This window comes from Vidua macroura, chromosome Z (assembly GCF_024509145.1).
Source record: "Vidua macroura isolate BioBank_ID:100142 chromosome Z, ASM2450914v1, whole genome shotgun sequence".
Classification (NCBI taxonomy): domain Eukaryota; kingdom Metazoa; phylum Chordata; class Aves; order Passeriformes; family Viduidae; genus Vidua; species Vidua macroura.
The window spans coordinates 63,390,087-63,409,740 of NC_071611.1; the positions used below are offsets into that span (position 1 = coordinate 63,390,087).

Here is a 19,654-nt window from a genome sequence, read left to right on the forward strand (position 1 = left end):
GCTGGCTTCCATTTTGTGTTTTCTGAGCACTTCCAGGTGTGCTTATCTAGGAGAACTGAATATCCCAAAGGAACAGACCAGCCTATCTGGTCTTTTCTGCCTTCAAACTATTTGCTAATCTTGCTAAATCATATGCCTTAATAATCTCTTTTCAGCAGGCATGGATAAATCCACTTCTACAGGATTTTGATTACCTAAAGTGTGCTGTTGTCTTCCAAAAGGAAATTAATTTAGGTCAAATTGTGTATTATTTGACCTCATGTTATTGTTCTGCCTTGTCCACAGAGAACAACAAAATATGTGTTTCCACATGCAGATTTGAAAGGTAATATTTGGCAGGCAGAGTGGTTCTTTCTAGCAGCACTTCTGCTGAAGCTAAATCACAGATTATCTTCTTAACTTTATAGAACACCAAAAGCTTCATCTTCTCATGCAATAAAACCCAAAAATATGAAAATGCATGCAACAACCAAAGCAAGTTACAAAATATACAGAAGCATATCAAGCATGCCATGCCACCTCAGAAAGAACAACCATTTGGCTTCCACTGCACAGATGAAAGGAGAGAACAGTTCTTGTGAGGGCAATAAAAAGAGTGAGGTTTTTCCTTAGCTCTCAAACAGACTTTTAGGAGGTCGTAAAGGAGAGTGACATGTATTCATTTGCTGTGGTGTTAGCATATGGCAGGTAAAATTCAAGGAAAACTCAAGGAAATTCTTCATTGAGTTCTGCCTCCCTGTACCTCGGCCAGCACTCAGATCCAATGTGACCTCTTTTTCTCCCTTCACCTCTTTCTAGCCCATCTCATCAGGCTTCTGTCACTCCTTCCCTTGTCCCTCTGTCTCCTTTCACAGTCCCACCCACTATAGCTGTCCTCATTAATGGCAAGGCCAGGGAAGTATAATCTTTTTTTCTGTTCTGCCACTTGCTTGATTTGGGAGAAGAGGCTCAAGGTAAGCCAACTCCCTACAGAACTCATCAGTGGCATAAGGGAGGTAACTCACCTGTCTAACTTGTCACCTCCACCTTATTCATGGCTACAGGGCCTTCAGAAACTCACATTACTCACTGCTGATAAAAGTTTATTAGTCCCTTTCTGGCTGCCATCCAGAGTCAACTATACTGTGTCAGAGCAGACGTGTCTGTCCCTCCCTGTGAATGAACAGCTCACCTGGGAACTCACAATTATAACTGGAGAGCACTATGTAGCATACTGGAGGAATTTTCTGAAGAAATGAGGTAAGTTGGCTTTACCAGACACTTCATTGAAGCTCAAAGCAATGCGTGCTTCACAGTCCTCACTGAAAGTGAAAAGTAAGCAATTTTCCCTAGGTTTTTGTTTCAGCATCAGAGTTCAAGGCAGCAAGCCCTACATGCAAGTAATTCAGTACACACCAGCTTGTGTGGCTTGCTCTCAACAGCAGTATAAATTACATTTCACCTGTTTACATCAGAAATCAGTGCAAATGTACCAAAAAATGTGATGATTGATGACCAATAAATGAGGTTTCTCAGCAAATCTTTTACCTTTAACAGCTTTCTAAAACCCCAGTATGTCACTCTACGTCTATAATTGTGCAACAATAGCTGTTTGGTTCAAGAAATTACTTTATTATGATTCACCAAGTAACTGGTAAATGTTCATTTCCACTATGGCTCAATCACATGGTTTTACTGTACCTTGCTGCTATAATCCTTTCCCACACTAAATGCCCTAGAACACCTCGCATTTGTTGATCTGCTTGTCCTTTCACTCCAGTTCTGTGAAAACCCCACAGAACTAGGTCTCATAACCTGTTGGAGAAACAGCACAGCCAGGCACTGTATGTTTTCTTAGGTTTACCAACTTCTATTTGAGTATGTTTTCAAAAGTTAAAAAAAAAAAATAGTGTTTTCATTATGTTTATCCAAAATGTGTTTCTTATTTTTAAAAAAATGTAAAAAACCCATCCAGTGGAGCCCATCATCACAGCAGAGGTAAATTACAACTGCAGAAATCTGTGCCTCTATGTGCATGTGATTCCAGTTTCAGTCTACGAAGCTCTTCTTGAAGTGGGGAACAAAAAGAAACAACAGTACTCTAACTGATGTCTACTAAAGTTAGTTATATTAACCACAACTTTGCTCTATTTTTTCAATATATTTACTTCCTCTCTTTTTTTAATATATATCACTGTGTTTACTTTCTGTAGTTTCCTATGCCAACAAGATATTCATTTAAACAACTGGCAGGTACAGTGAAATTGATTAGGCACAAAGTCACCTCAGTCATTCTGAAGATGCTGTTTATTGTTAGCTTCAAGTTAAAAAAAAGTACAGAACAGCTGACTTCAACCTCTTTCACCCAAAATCACCAAACTGACTGTATATAGTTCATCCAGTTATTGGCTAACAGGCTATTTTGTCAACATCAGTGGAAGAGAAGAAATTTATTAGATTTAACATGATGGTACAAAGGTAGCTGAGCTCTGGGAATGGCAAAATATTTTGAAGAGGATGTTAACTAGGGATTTTTTTTTCTTTGATATCCGTTCTGAGCAAACTGCACCTGGTTCTGTGGGTCACTTTTGAGTAACATTTGGTTTGGTAAAGTTTCATATGCTAATTAGTCTATAAAAATATTTTATTTTACTCTTAAGCACAGATGCCTCAAGATTCAGAAGTTATGCTAAAGAAGTTGGGTTTTTTCCAACTTTCCTTGCTTTGAGGGAGGGAAGTCAGAAGACAATAACCTTTTCTTTCTTCTAAGTGCTGAGATGGCTCAAAGAGAAAGAATGCCTGATTCTCTCTTGTAACTTCTTGCCATTGATATCACACAAAAATAAATGTATTATTTCTAGCCTAGAAAATTAAAATGACAAGAAGTGATACTTGTGAAGAAAAACTTTGGAGAGGAAAAACATTAATCAGATATGGTTTGACAAAATCTTTGAATAACAGGACTTCTGTCAACAAATCTGAACTGCACTTACGGCCTTGTTAGAAATTGTGCCAGTCCAATGGGCAAAGGTATCAATCTAAGCCCACAACAAAGTCATTTATTAATTGAAATGCAAACTCTATATGATAGTTTACTTATTAATTTCTCAAGAAATTACTCGAGAAATTTCTCAAGAAATTATTCAAGAATAATTTCTTGTTACTCTTACTACTCAACAACATGTCTGCAGCCAGTAACCTAAAAACCTCTTCCAGCATAGCAAAGTCTGAAACCATTAACCAATCTTGAACTCATCTTTTCCCCTTCACCTTATAAAGCTAAGAAAGATTAACAAAAGCAGCTATGGTAACAATCATAAACACAATCTTATGAGGATATCTTTTATGTCTCAAGTCAGTCCTGAAGTCAATCCACTCACATATTTTTAGCTATTCTCCCTGATGATCTCATCAGGGAGAATAGCTATGGTCACTAATAGCATGGTCACTAATACTTCACTGATCTCTTTCAACAAAATGTCATCAAACCACTATCACTAATGATATTGCCAATACATGGAGTTAATCAGTGGATGTAAATTAAATCAATCAGGAACGGTCCCTTCCCAGAGGGCTTGAAAGTGAGGATTTTTTTCCACTGGGACAGAAATGAGGAATTATCAAAGTTGTACAAAACAAACAGTGAAGTCCATTTGATGCTCTAAAGTCTGTTTAGCGTTAGACTGGCAGTTGTGGTGCAGCTGTGAGGTAGTGTGGCTAGACAACACAGTTGGTTTTTAAATAGGGACTGCTATCTTCCTGATAAAATTAGAGGCAACTGCTCTAAGTATCTATTATCAGAGCACCTGTCCTGTGAAGAAAGATGGAGAGAATTGAAATTGTTTATCCTGGAGAAGGTTCCAGGGAGACCTTACTGCAATCCTTCAATATTCATAAGGGGATCATTAAGAAAAATGAGGACAAACATTTTAGCAGCACCTGTTACTATAGGACAAGGACAATGGCTTTAAACCAAAAGAGGGTTGATTCAGGTTAGATATAAGAAAGAAATTGTTTACAAGAAGAGCTGTGAAATGATGCACTGGGTTACCCAGAGATATGGTAGGTGCCCTATCCCTGAAAACATTCAAGATCAGGTCAAATGTGGCTCTGAGCAACTTGATCTAGTTTAAGATTCTCCTGCTCATTTGAAAGGTGGGTTCAACTAGAAGGCCTTTACAGGTCTCTTTCATCCCAAACCATTCTGTAATCCTAAATTCTCACCTGGCAAAATGAGGTTATTTTTTAAAACATCATGAGAACAAAGTTGCACTCCAAGCTTTAACTGTGATTACCAGGACAAAAAAAAAAAATTTTTTTTGAATACAACTTCTGTCAGACAGGAAATGAATGGTCAGTGCTAGTGGCTTTCCTCTTCTGTTTCAGTACAAAATACATTTATACTGGGGACAGTGAATTAGGTATTCAATACAAATGGGTTCTCACATGTGGCTAAGTTCCTTCCATTCTCATTGTTTATTTATTCTCAAATAAGTAAGATATCTTGCAATAGGAAGAATTCATGAATGAATGCATCAATAAATGCTCCCTACTGCACAGCTCACCACAAATTCTTTGTAATACTTCTAAGGAGTTAACAGACTTTTATTAGTTACATAATAATCCCCAAATCTGCCTTTTCAAAACATACTCTTCCTCCCCTTTTCATATTATCAAACCAGACAACTAAACATTAGCATGAAACAGGGTCAATGACCCTCCATGTACTTACCATGTACCACATGCTTGGCCACTTAGGATCATTGAAATAAGTGGATTGGCTACCACCAGGTTTATAATCCCTCTTTATCCTTCGTTTAACCACCTGCTGTTGTATCCACTCCACCTGCCAACCAGGAAAACATGTGGAGAATATTATGGTTCTGTGGAGATTATCAAAAAATGTGCAAAAACTTGGGATTGTTCTCATTACCACACTCCAAGGCATATTTTGTATTCAAGAGCTCATTTTGGCAGTAGAAATCGTGCAGATCACCTTGACATACTGTTCACTAAGGAATACATGCAATTTAGTTAGCGTTACAAATCTACCCAAACAATTGCTTAAATACCCTGCTAGAAGGACTTCATTGGGTATTATGTTTTAAATACTGTTATTTTTCTGGTTTTTCTTTACCAGACTTACTCTTCTATTGAATTTATAAAAACTCCTACACAAAATCTAACAGCATATTACAATGAGGAATTAAGTGAATTTCTAAAAGGGTGAATTTGTTTTTATCTTTCTCTTCCAGAAAATAAAAACATTAAAAAATATATTCAAAAGTTTTGCTTTTAGACCAATCACCTTCACCACTCATGAGAGCAAAAAAAAACCCAAATTAAACTTCATTTTAAGTAAAGTGTCAAGATTGTCTCAGAGAGGCACTCTGGAATTTTATTTTACACTAAGCACTCCCATGTGAGAAACAGCTGGATACGAAGCAACAGCTCTAATTAAAACAAACACAAAAACGCGCTTGAAACAGGAAAAGAAATATAAGAAATATAAGGGTTAAAAATCTAATTCTGAAACTTATTTTTGTCTGACACCTCTTCAAAGATTCACAATGCATCCAAAGAAAGGTGACACCAAAAGTGACATCAATTTTAGATCAGAGGGGACTCTGCAGCTATTTCTGTATTAGGTATTCTAGAAGGGAGCTAGTTTCAGTAAATGTAAATAATATGAACTAACCACAGAAAAAGCCCATGGTATATTCACACACATCTAGCAGCTTATATTTCTCCAGAATTGTTCCAAGGGATATAACTACAAAAATTAATTCACATCTCTCCAAGTAAGACAGTCATCTTCTAGCACCCAACTCTGCTCCTTTTATTTGTGCTGTTTGAATATCTGTGTATGCACACAAACATAAAATATATCAAAGAAGTTACCTTCAGCTCACATATTTGTTTGTCACTGGTCAGAGACAGTATTAATATTTTCCTTTAGCAGGGTAATCTCTCTACTGTGCATTCACAACACAACTTCAAATCCTTAGGTAAACATCATAGCACTCTGGCCTCTACTTCTTGGTCAGAAAAAAATGGAGAAAGACATCTCTGAATTTGTCCAAAGAGGATTCCTAGGACAGTCCTTATAGAGGCTGGATGGTTTTCATGGTGTTTTTCATAAAGAAGAAATGAAATTTTCTCCTTCCCGAGAACTAACTTCAGGATTAAATGTATTCTTCTAGAGGCTAAATTTTGCAGTCGAAGAACGCAGACCATTGGGTAGAGATGACACTGAAACTCATTTCTCTGTTAAATCTTCTAGGAATAATCATTAGTCACTTGCTGGTTATATGAGAATGAAGAAATTTGACAGTGTGCCTTTCTCTCTTGCTTACTGTCCCCTCTTCCAGTACCATGTGAAATTCCCCATGACACAACAAGAGCTAACTGTTCCCTTCATATCTGACTGGATCCAGGTGTCCTCTGCAGGAGGTGACAGCTAGTAGGTCTCAGGCTGTTTGATGTAACAAAGTCTGGAGGCCTGTAGGATACACAAAGCATGTCTGGGCAAAGGCCAAAGAAAGTCAAATCAAAAGACTTTGGTAAGCACTAAGCCTAATGGCTGCTTTAAGCTGGGATCAACAAGCCTCTTAAATAGCTCTCTCCTCCATGAAAAAGACTGATTTTTAAGTGAATAATGAACCCTGTTTACCTGACTTTTGCTGCTAATATATGCTTTGTTTTCCAGACCCTCACAACAGAAGCTTCTCTTTTTTCAGGTAGCCCATGCCTGCAAACACATCACAGAACAAGAGACTGGCATCCTATGTACTGTTTGATCTCTGACTCCCCACCTGCCTGGACTGCCATAGACAATGGGCCTCACTTCTATTACTACTATTTAGCAGTCATTAACCAAAATGCTTCAACAGGTCTGAAAAAGCAACCATGGCTTTCAGGGCTTACACAGATCCACTTTCCTAGTCTTATTATGAGATTTGAGTCTCAGCGGTAGAAACATGTTCAGCTGACCGAGGGGTCTAAATCTTCTATGCTGCAAGAATATTTACTGTTATCTTGACTCACCCTTTGCTGAAGGGATTAACTACATGAGTATGTTAACCATGCTGAGAAAGTTTTAAGTCAACAAATTTCAACACTTCACAGGCCAAAACCACACAGAGCACACCATACCATGCTTGGTGGCATGAGTCTGCAGGGAGGAATTAAACTCACCACCAACATAATCTAAGGATCTGAAAGTGTTGCAGAAGTGTCCACAAAGACAAACCAATGAGATAGACTCAGCTGAAGAGGATTAAACCTTCTGCCACTGCTACCTCTAGTTTAGATGCATGAACATTAATGAAATAACTCACCAACACTACTATTGCCTAGAGGAGCCATAAATAAGAGACCCAGGGCATTAGGGACTCCCATGCAACAAGGCTTCTATAGGAACTACAATGAGCAACTGTGAGGAGTTTTGGAAAAACACTCCTCATTTTTAATGAAGCCAAAGAAGTAAACATATTCCTGGAGCCTGCGCAACACACAAGTTTAAAAAGAACTTCAGCAACCTAATACTATTTCTTTATGGATAAAATTAAAGGAGTTTTCCTGACTAGACAGACTTTTAGCCAAACTCTCTACACATTCACTGCGACATGTTGTCTCCATTGATTACTGCCTATTCAGCTACCAATATCTGCTGATCAATAAAAAGATTTCAATATAAAGGCAGCATAGTACTGGTGGAGACTGGTACATTTCTGCCTCAAAAAAAAAGCCCAAATAATTTCTTTTCTCCATTTCCTTTATTTCAGACAATATTATGGAGAACAGTATCAGTTATTTAGTCCATGCAATTGTAAACACTGCAGCACTGCACACTTCCAGTTTATATATCCCTATATAAACTGGAATATACATCATTTGACACATAAAGAATTTTCAGTATATTTATACGCATGTGTTTGTACAAGACTTTGTATCAACAGAGTGTATCTGCAAGTCTGCAGTGTAGTAGGTGGTTATATTTCAATGAGATAACAGGTAAATATTTTTTTGTATCTTATCTACCACCTTTTAACACAGACTCTCTCTTGCAGGGCATGCCCCTATTACATGCTGGATGTTGCCCATAGTTCCTATTTCCTCAGCTCCCAGCATAGTTAGGGAAAACATATGAAACAGTAATTTTGCAGAAGGGCTGTGCAGCTTGAATGATCAGACTCTAACTCAGAAAAAGAAACATAACTTGTCTTCCCACAAGACTTAATGATAATTTTATGTATGCATAGAATTGCTCTAAGTAAAACAGCTGTTTGATTTCATACCAATAAAAATGTGGGTAATGACACATTTGCCTAAGTATGCATATGGAAAGATAGTGCAGGTAGCTCTTTAATGATGGAATGCAAGTGTCTAGATGGAATAGACTAGACTCATACAGAATATTTCAGTTGTAATGGAGCTACAGTGATCATCTAGTCCAACTGCCTGATAAATTCAGGGATGAACAAAAGTTAAAGCACAGTATTGAGGGCCTTGTCCAAATGTGTCTTTAACACTGACAGGCCTGGGGCATCAAGCACATCTCTAGGAAGATTGATCTGTTTGACCAACTTCTTGGTAAAAAAATGCTTCCTGAAATGCTTCCTGAAGTGCAGTGTGAACTTCCCCTGATGCAACTCTGAACTATTCCCACATGCCTGGTATCGCTGGATACCAGGAAGAAGAGATCAGCATTTCCCTCTCTCCATCTCCTCCTCAGGAAGCTGTACAGGACAATAAGGTTGCTTCTCAGTCTCCTTCAAACTAAACAAACCTGGTGTAAAACATTAGGACTCATTTTGTATAGTACAGGTAACCACATCAGTGAAAGGGGGAAGTCAAACTAACCACTCTCAGTCAGCGACCACGCACCGCTATGAGGGAGACAGTGCAGGTTACTAGACAGAGTAACCTGAAACATCCCGACAAGCCTGATCACAGTCCTACTTACAGCTTTGCCTGGAAGGTGTTTAGCAAATCCCTTATGTTGAGATCTGCTGATTAATTGTTTTTATTTTCAGGTTATATTGATACAACTTATTAGAACTTAATTTAAACATTACTGGAAGACAATATACTCATCTGACAAGTCAATGCATACAATTTTTTTTACAGGAAGTATCACTGCTACTTAAATAGAATAGTTTACATTGTACAATCACTAGGTTATATTAAGGAAAACAAGGTCAAGACTCAGAAGTTATATTAGCATTGTAGCACATACTACCTTTGAGTATTTTATGGGTATTCATCCACAAATTACTATAGAATGCCTGGTATATTTTGGATCTGTTTGATTCTGTATGAAAGGAGCTCATTTGTATAAAAATAATATTTCTGGAGTAATTAATTATACAGATTCTCGTTTCTTGCCAAAAGGTATGCTATGCAAACAATGAAGTTCATTTTAACATTTCCATAAAGTCACACTTACTGAGAGGTAACAAAAGACATCTTCCCATTGACCTCAGCCTCAGAAGTTCCATTTTTGCTGAGTGTCTAGAAATCAAAGCCAAACCAGACTGGAGACCAAACTATTTTTAAAAATTACCCTTTTCGGTCTCCTCAATTCAGGACTCACAGCATTGTTTTGTGTGTAATCCAGCTCTTCTCCACAGACCTGCATGGAATACTGCTATGGCAATAAAACTGTCTGAGCTAATTCAAGCATTCTTTTTCTCTCTTTAAGTGACAGAATTTGAAATGAAATGTTATCTCTTGATGAAATGAATCAAAATTACTTTCTACCATTTTTAGCCTCATTAATTCAATAGAATTCTGGGGAAAAATCCCATGTAGGTATGCTGCAGTAAGATCTCCCTTACCCAGAGTTACAAACTGTGAAAAGTTTGATTAATGAAAAAAAAACCTTACATGCTGGGAAAAAAACCCACCAATTTATCAAAGCAGTATGATTTTTAACATACAAACTTTGTTATGAAAGATAATTTTTTCAAATATACCATGACAGGGTCTGCTTGAATAAACATTTCAAAATTATTAAAAATGTGTCAACTCCAATATGTGAAAATGCCATTTCTATACACCAGACGTTACAGGCAAGCTGAAGATGTAATCCTTTCCATTTTGAGGAAAAACATGCTTGGGGTGAAAAAAATTTCTAATTCTGAAGTAAGTTATGAATTTCGTACCAGAATCTGTGATTTTTATGACAAAACTCAATGTGAAGGTGTGGATCTGCAGTCTGTGAAAAAGAGATCCTTCAAGGGCCACTTCTAATTGAAACTGTAACCCTTGTACTGCCTCGTTCACTTTCATCTGTCCTACACCTGTAAGAAGAAACTGGAAATTCCTTCTCAGACAACAAGAGAGGAGGTGCCACAGAAGCCCTACAGATTAAAGAGAAAAGAGAGAGAAAACCCACACAGAGCACATGGAAGGTAATGCCCAGTAAACAGATCAGCAAAAGGGGCTACCTCATCCCATGGAAAACAGGCACTGAACAGCAATGCACCACTATTACTCAGTGTTTGTCAGCAGATGGATTGCTCTGGGCAAGCATCCTCCCTCTCAGTTAGACAGTCTCATGCTGCATCTTCTTCTCTTGCCTAAGGACCCCCAACATTCATACATGTGAGTTCTGAAAGACTCTGCTACAAAAGGATGGAAGTGAGGCTAGCACACTTTGAGACAAAATATGAGACTGCACTGTCCCAGCACAGGCCATAGGAAAAAAATTGCTCCAACAGTTCCTCTCTTAGCAGGATGCCATCCAGAGGGACACTGACGGACTTGTGACGTGAGCAAGACCAAGAGTGAGGTCCTGCACCTGGGTCAGGATAATCCAACACCTCAAATACAGGTTTAATGAGTGGATTGAGAGCAGCTTTGCATATGGGTGGATGAAAAACTGGACGTGACCCAGCAACTCACATTCACATCACAAAAAGCCATCTGTGTGCTGGGCTGTATCAAAAGACACTTCTCCTCTACTTTACTCTCTGGAGTGCTGCATCCACCTCTGGGGTCCCCAGCATAAGACTGGCAGAGGAAGGCCACAGAGATGGTCAGACGGCTGGAGAACCTCTGCTATGAGGAAGAGCTGAGACAGCTGAGATTGTTTAGCCTAGAAAAAGTGTTTGGGGAGATCTTATAGCAACCTTCCTGTTCTTGAAGGGGACCTATGGGAAGGATGGGAAAGGTCTCATTATCAGGGAGTCAATCTAGTGATAGCATGTGGGGTAATGGTTTAAATAGAAAGAGAGTAGGTTTAGATGAGATATTAGGTAATGTGAATGTTCTTTACTCTGAGGGTGGTGAGACACTGAACAGGTTGCCCAGAGAAGCTATCGATGCCCCCATCCATGGAAGTGTTCAAGGCCATGTTGGATTGAGCTCTGAGCAGCCTGGTCAAGTGGAAGGCATCCCTGCCTATGGCAGGAGAGTTGGAACGAGATGATCTTTAATGTCCTTTCCAATCCAAATGATTCTATGTTTCTAAGAAAACAAGTAAACATATTAGTTTTCCTGTCATTAAGTTTTCTGTGCTACCAGCTCTACTTAAGTGTATCATTTGACAACATTCTGTTTTTGTATTTCACCTTGTAATGAAACCAAAAGGTCAATGATTTAGGGTGAAGTGAGGAGGTCATATTAATATCCAAGGGCCATACCTAGGCTAGTGAACAAGAGATCCAATCCATCAGGAGTGCAGGAGAGATGATGAGGACTATTGACACACCTCTTGCTAACTATGTGCAGTCACAAAACTAAGACCCCTAAAAACTGGACTTGTCATCTTAAGAAGAATTTTGTGTCAGTTTTTGATTATACTTAAAACCCCAGCTATTTTCTTAACCTATTATTCTTTGGCCCACAATAGCAACAGCCTCTTTTCACTATAAAAACAGATTAAGATAATACGTAAAGTAGATGTTGACATATGTCAAGACCATGGAAAATTACTACAGATACCATTTCACAAATGTAGGGGTCTAAAGTTAGATTAAAAGTTATTGACTCCAGCAGTGCTATGTGATGCATTCTTGCTGATAAAGAAAGTGTTTCTTCAGCAAGGGTCAATGACAATCCACAGTCAAAGCAGTTGTCAAAATTATGTTACAGATTCTGAAAAAAAAACAAGATAAAACAAGAGACAGATGTTAATACATGCTGAGCGGAAACCAAAAAAGCAGAGGAGAAAAGACAGCAGATAATCCTTGAAATTACCACTTAACTCCAAAGAAACACATCTTGCACAACAGCAGGCCAAGCTACTGCAGCATCTCCCATAGACCAGAGCTGAAATTCTATGCACATTTTTCCACCTCATAGTCACAAAAAATCCAGTCAGTTCTGGTATGACTTAAGTGGTTTCTGTGTGCTTTGCTATATATTTGTGATCAATTGTAGCAGTATAGCCATAGTTCCAAATCCATGAGGTAGAAGAATCCACAGCTATGGATTGATTCTATGCTATGTGACTGTTCTTTGCCTTTCCCTTGTAGCATTCCCACCCCTACACCTACATGCTCTTCACATAAATCCGTACATATAATCCTAAAACTATGTGAAAAAAAATCTTCTTCCTTTATGAACAAGACTGTAGAGGAATAAATTGTGAAAAGGGAACAGCCTGGCTAGTGATGAAGGAAGACAGGCTCTGTACCGAGGCAGTTTAATAGCAGCCCAGAGCTGCTGGGAAGGGCAAAAGAATCACACTGAAATTCTGGAGAAGCTCAGCCTATCTGCTGCCGGCCAGGATCTTTGTATGACCGGAAAACCAGGGAACAATCCAAGGCAAAAGGACTCACATTTTCTCTCCTTGAGGAAGTCATGACAGGTTTCTACTCGCAGCTGTAGTAACTGATGATGAATATGGCTACAGCCACTGCCCAACCTCCTCCCTTCTAGTGTGTTGTACCACAGATGACCATAAAGCATCTCAAAATTACAGGATTGAAATCACACAGCAGCTCTGTGGGAGAGCTGAGAACAAATTTCAGGGAGCCTGGGCTCCTGGACAGTGGCTTCCAGCAGCACCAGCCCCAGATGTCATAAGCAAAGAACAAGCATCTAAAGCAGTTGGGGAATTTTTCCCTTCCTCAGATCTGAAGTGGTCCAACCAACTTGGATGTTCTGGTTCTGTTTCTAAAATAACTCATCCTTGGAATAGTGAGGAAAAACAAGCTTAAAAGCAACTCCTATGTTTATACAAGGTAGTTTATGTTTTTTAGCCACAGGTCATTCACCTCACCTTGGAACAACTCAAGAGCTACATGCTCATGATTTTGAACACAATTTTAAGAGACCTCTAATTGACAGGTCTGCTTGGTACAGTATCCAAAGCTCTGCTTACACCACTGAATACAGTGTTAGTATCTAGAAATACCTAGTCTTGGGACAATGTAATCATCTTTTCATAATTTCAATACAGTGGGAGGATTAGTGTTAATATCACTCCAAATGTTAACTTTGATGTCATGACTCCCTAAAACTTCATATCCTTAATAAACCAAAAAGCTGGTCCAGTGCCCATTGGAGGATAAAACTTTTGAGCTCTCTAAACTTCATTAGCTTTGGAATCTAACATCAGGCATCCTAGACAGCTGAACTATCTTGGATTTCATGTCTGTATTACTGTAGCAATTATTCTATATATTTAAAAAACCTGTAGAAATTTCTGATGTGATATTTTTCTTTCCTTAGCTTAGTCCTTCAACTCATGTCATAAATAATTTAAGTCCTTCAGACATCTGCATGTGCTACTTTAAGGTGGTCTTAACTCATTTCATAACATCTTAGGAAGACAAATCTCTACCACAGGGTTAAATTCAAAAACACCAGTGTAATTCCAAAAGTGTTGATTCAGTCAAGAGTTTCCCATGGTTTCAATTGCCATTTAGAAAATCCACTGAGAATTAGCAAGACAGTAAAAGTATTCCATAATTAAGTGGTATGTAATATCCATCCGGGGCATACTGGAGTTAACAAACTAAATACATCTACTGAGTAGACTGTTCACTGACCAAAACCCCCTTAATAGAATGTAAGGAAGTATCTCAAATAACTCAGCCTATTTTCAGCACTTTCACTTAAGGTTGGTTTGTCAACAAGGAAAATTCTCACCTAAGTCTGGGAAATGGAAAAATTCAGTCACAGAACATATACTAAATATCAAATAAAGCAATTTTCTGATCAGAGTACTTTAAACCACAGGAAAACTTGAACTCATTTGGGTTTATTTGATTGTGCCTGTCTTGGTATTTTCTATCCTTAATCTTAGGAAAAGGATAAAGTATTTTTTTCCAAGCTGACCCTGTTTATAACATATACTTAGAAGTAGTATTTAAAATCTAGAATTGAGTCAAAGTGTTTATACTAAGCTTCGGTGTTAGAGTTTTGTTGAGTTTTACACTTTATGGAAGTATCAGTGGCATATTTTACAACACCCCATTTCCCTAGTTTCTTGGCATTTCAGGTGCCTTTGTTGTACAATTTGACGATTGCTCTTAGAATCATAGAATCATAATGTTGGAAGAGACTCTTGAAATAATCAAGTCCAACCATCAACCCAGCACTACCACTGCATTCAACATTATTAAATCATGTCTTTTAGTGCCATATCCAGAGGGGTTATGAGCATCTCTAGGGATGGTGACTCCACTTCCCTGGACCATCTGTTCCAACGCTTTACAAACCTTTCCATACTTTTTTTTATAATACTTCACCATATTAAATCTCACACAGTTGGCCTCAACCTGTTGACTGATTCAGCTGTCCAGATCCCTCTGCAGAACCCTCCTACCCTCCAACAGATCAACACTCCTACCTAACTTGAGTGTCATCTGTGAACTTCCTGAGGGTGTACTTAATCCCTTCATTCAAGTTGTTAACGAAGATACTAAACAGGGCTGATCTCAACACTGAACAAAAGGACTATCACCATTCGAAATTAACTGCCAAAAACTACCTGTGAAAGACACATGTGGCCACCCAAAGAAAACCTTCAGTCCAACTCTCAGGCAAATGTAAAAGGACTTAAGTTTTTTTTCCTACAGTCAGTAGGCCAACGAAAGTCAAATGTTTTTGCAACTGCACACCTCACAAAATGTGGACAGCACTTCCAATGAGGCCATCTCTCTCAATTTCTTCATATCAGATAACATAAAGGCTGTTCTGATTAACAAACTGGCTGATTACTTTCATTTATTTTAAAGCCCCAGATGAACCAAGGGTAACATCGTTATTTTGCAACTTTAGGACGGTCCCTGTGCATATTCTGGCAACTGAAGCGTGTCCACTCTGTTATGGATTCCTAATTCACAACACTTGTCATACTATAAATTGAGAAAAAGAAAATAAAGATTGTTATATCCATGGCAATGATTTATGAGATAAGAGTTTTAAATTGGATATACTAGAGCTCTTTGGTCTCCAGTCACATGACTGAGGTGGGTTGCAATGTGGTGTCTACAGTCTTCACAAAATTTCTTCCACCTATGTTTATTTCATTTGATAGCAATCTCTATGGCTATTTCTACACTGTCTTCCATTAGGACAAAAGGACTTTAAATGGTCTAATATAAATGTGATTTTCACATATGATTGCAGTATAAGAATACTCCCTGTACTAATAAAACTACTTTTTTCCTAACCAAGATAAACTTCAAATGTACAAACATGTATCTTCTGAAATACACAAAGTTAAGTTTTGTTTGATAGAATCTCAGATATGCTGCAGAAGATATCTGTTCTCATGAGGGAAGACATTTCAGAAGCTTTAAAAACTGCAATGGTTTTCATAAATCTTCCTATTACTACTATTATTTTATTTCTAATCATTCATACAGTTCCTTTATCTGCTGGCAGAAAGGATTGAAATGCAAAATTGAATTTTAGTTCATAAACAAACATATATTAGCATCAGGTAACACCTTAAAAATCACCTGACTGCCTTTCCACTATTTGCTAGAATGGTGTGAAAGTTGGAAGAGATGATATCTCAGTCTCTCACAATGGCAACTATTATCGAAATACCTTCTTCAGAGTACCTCTTCAGAGTGTAATTGGGCTCATAAAATGATAAGTTTATCAAACATCTGCACTGAGAAGGGCTGCAAATCTCTGCTTGTTTCCTTCATGCAAGGCAAGGGAAGTGTGTTAGTACAGCAAGGACCCAGGAAAGAAGCCCAAATAGGATGAAGAGAAAAACAGATCCACAAGGAAGTGGTATTCAGATGTCTGCTTAGCTGAGGAGACATAAGTTTTTGAAGTGACAGTGTCCAAACACATATGCAGGTCACCAAACTGCTGTACAATATTATTCTTCAAACTCACAAATAGTTACAGGAATGTGAAATGTCTGAAAGTTGAAGTTAAATAACTGGCCATAAAGCAAAACCAGAACATTTTTAAAACTTCTGTATATTTTGTATTGCTGGCAGATTTTTAATTAAAATTGGAAAACTTCTAAAACCTACACTCTGCATCAAATAAAAATTAATTCTGATGCCATATAACACCTAATAAAAGAGGTTTGACTGGATGATCACAATATTTCCTTTTGGTCTCACAGACTGCGAGTCTATTTGCATTTGTATTCTTGACAACTAGTTTTTTAGGAACAGCCTGGAAGTCAAAAAAACTATGGAATCCAGAAATTCTGGTTTCATTGTACAAAGTTGTTATAACACAAAGTTATTATATATAAAACACAAAGTGTATATATATGAATACAAATTCTGTGTGTGTGTGTGTGTGTGTGTGTGTGCGCATACAAGTATATGTAAATACAAAGCAGCTATAACAGCTACAGCTGAAACAGTGAATTGAATCTAAAATTAGTAAAGCTACTTAAAAAGAAATTTTTAATCTGCATAATTACAAAAGTAAAGTTAACCCAATATTCTGGCCTTCATAGATATTTATATATAACTTCAGCACTAATGAGAGTGCCAGCATTTACTCTCTCTCTAAATAAAAAAAAAAATTAAAAAGGGAAAAATAATGTCAAACAATAATGTAGTTAAACACAGGTTACATAATTGATAGCCAACACACCAATGGATACAACTGCTTTAAGTGGATTATATGGATTTGGAATAAGCATTTTCTTCTACTAAAATGTTGCTTGGATTCATACAATGCTCTGTGTGACACCAAGAGAAATACAATTCCACAGAATAAAATACATAGCACTTGGTTAACAAACCAGATGATTACTTTCATTTATTTTAAAGCCAATTTGCCACTTCCAGAATTTTTTATTCAATTGCCAGTCTTGTCCGCATTTTGAGTCAGAAGCAGGAAGGAGCAAAGTTGTCTGATGAAGGCTGCACAAAATCTAGCAGAACAGCTGTGAATAGGACAAAGCTGCCTAGCATCTCCTCTGAACCAATAAAACTGGTGAGGATCTGCTAAGAATAAAGCAGATCAGCCAAGGATGATGAGTGGCTTTTCAGTGACATTGGCTTTTCAAAATAATCCTAAAAGAAAGGATTACAAAAAATTGGGTAGTTGGGAGATTCTTTTGCTTTGTTTTGCAGAGGATGTCTTTCCAGCTCCCTTTTCCTGCCTTCAATAATCTGTCAATAACCTGTCAATAATCCCAGATATGATAAATTATCTATGTGTTTCATGATTTCTTGCTGTCCACCATAGAGTAGCTGGGTAAGATAACAACCGCTGGAATTAAACATGATAGTCTTGCCTGTCAGAAGCAGGAAGACAGATGCATATAAATCTTGATGCATTATGTCAGAAGTACACATTGCTGTCAGAATGTTTTCCAAGTGCAAGAGAGAGGAAAAAAAAAAACTTTAATTCATTTTTCTATGAATGTCCTGCAATACAACCCATACCATCAGCATAAGAGGAAGCTGGATCTCCTCAGGAAATGGTGTGTAGAAGCTGTTCTGTTACATTTCAATACAGTCAGTTCTGAGATGTACCTTTCCAAAATGTGTTTTCTTTCAATTTCTCCCTCTCTCCCTGCTGATATTTTGGCATTTGGCCTTGCAGGTTCAGCTGCTTCCAGAATGCTGCATCTTTCTAAAGTTCAAAACTAGGATCTCTTCAGTTCCTCCTCTTCTGACACTTTCTGATACCCAGCAATTTTACAGCCCAGTAGCCAAACCACCAGTTTGCTGTGTTTCTTAACACTCTCAGTGCAAACTGACTTTAACAGCTTAAGAACACTTAGTGAAACACAAGACCACTGCAGCTGTCAGAGCTGCTGTCTTCACTATCAAGCTCTTAGAATACAGATTAAAAATTAGAGGACTAATTCCCTTTGTTTTTTGAAAAAACATTTAGTTGTCCTATCATTTCTCACCGACAAATGCACTTTGCTGCTAAAACACATAGGAGCAAGTACAACTTTACTGGAACTGTAAAGAAAACTCAAATATTAACACCTACTAGCATCTAAAGACAAAGGATTGCATGTATCTTTTCTTTACAACCCTCTGCTTTTGCATGTTTATAATTGCTATGATGAAATTGTCTTCTTAAGGCTTTAAATTGCCCACAAATATATTTACCTAAAGTGCTTTTGCCATCATTCAGGCTGAGCAAAATCCTTTTGTGCTTCCTGAATTGAGTGAGGAATATAACACCCTTTTCCTTTTTAGGTTCCAAATGGATTTCCCTTGTGTTTCTTGTTCATATGTTTGTTTTCAAATTGCATTTTCACTTACAAAATAAGGCTGCACATGTCTGTGTGATCTGCCTTCACACACATTTTAGAAAGCATCTAAACTGAGGCTGGAATGAGGTGACTTTTAAGGTCCCTTCCAATCAAACCAAGTCAACAACTCAGTGATGTCTAATTAAGTTAGCTATTCTGCATGCTGCATATACCTTTTGCACTCTCAACAAAAACAGCTGCAACCTCTACTAGTCCCTGCTCAAATCAGTTCCTCACAGTGTGCTGCACCACACTGGAGTGCATGTTGCTCAAATAACTTTTCTAAATGTTAACTCCATGATTGTGATGTTAACATGTCCTCTGATGAAGCAATGGATGGACAAAGGTTTTTTCCTCCTTGTTTTTGTTATTTCATTGACGTACAGTCAACTGTGCACTTACAATATCCTGGACCTTTCTAACACTTACAGAATATATGGAAGGAAGGAACCAAAAGTATTGATATCTGTATCTTAAGTACTTTTATTTTGTAAAATGAGATGTCAAATGCTAAATGCAGTTAGGTCTAGTAAGATGTTTTTCTGAATTTATCCACTGCTGAGATTAGCACTGCAGCTTCAGCAGTCTGCACAAGAAAATTTTAACTATTGTCATGTATGAACCCTACATTTAGTTTCCAAGATATGTAAATATGTTTTTGTTGAGGTTTCTCTAGTGATAGTGAAGGGAAACATAGTGACAGTGAGGGGAAAAGTACAAGATTTTTTTCCCCACTTTGCCCCCAAACCCTGGAAATTCAAGAGGTATGTTATATTTAGAATCTTCATCTTACTGTGTGAACATAGCATTGCATAACACTAACTTTCAGAAATATTTATTCTCTTCACAGCAAAAGTATGCCCTGAAGGGAGTTTCCCCCCCAGTTATTCCTAAAGAATATTTCTATATATTTTTTTAAGGTTCCTAAACAAGTTTCCGTAACAAGATCTAGGCTACAGATCTGTAACAAGATCTAGGTTATAGGAAATATTGTCACTGATCCTAACC

General features: G+C 37.7%; 1 protein-coding gene across 2 annotated transcripts in view; it reads right to left on the reverse strand.

Annotated features, from left to right (window-relative positions):
* Positions 1-19,654, reverse strand: part of PCSK5 (proprotein convertase subtilisin/kexin type 5) — a 228,952-nt gene that overhangs the window by 177,153 nt on the left and 32,145 nt on the right. For both annotated transcript variants that reach the window (XM_054003177.1, XM_054003178.1), the window contains exon 3: positions 4,712-4,825. In XM_054003177.1, the coding sequence (XP_053859152.1) occupies positions 4,712-4,825 (114 nt within the window). The remainder of the gene's footprint in view (positions 1-4,711; positions 4,826-19,654) is intronic.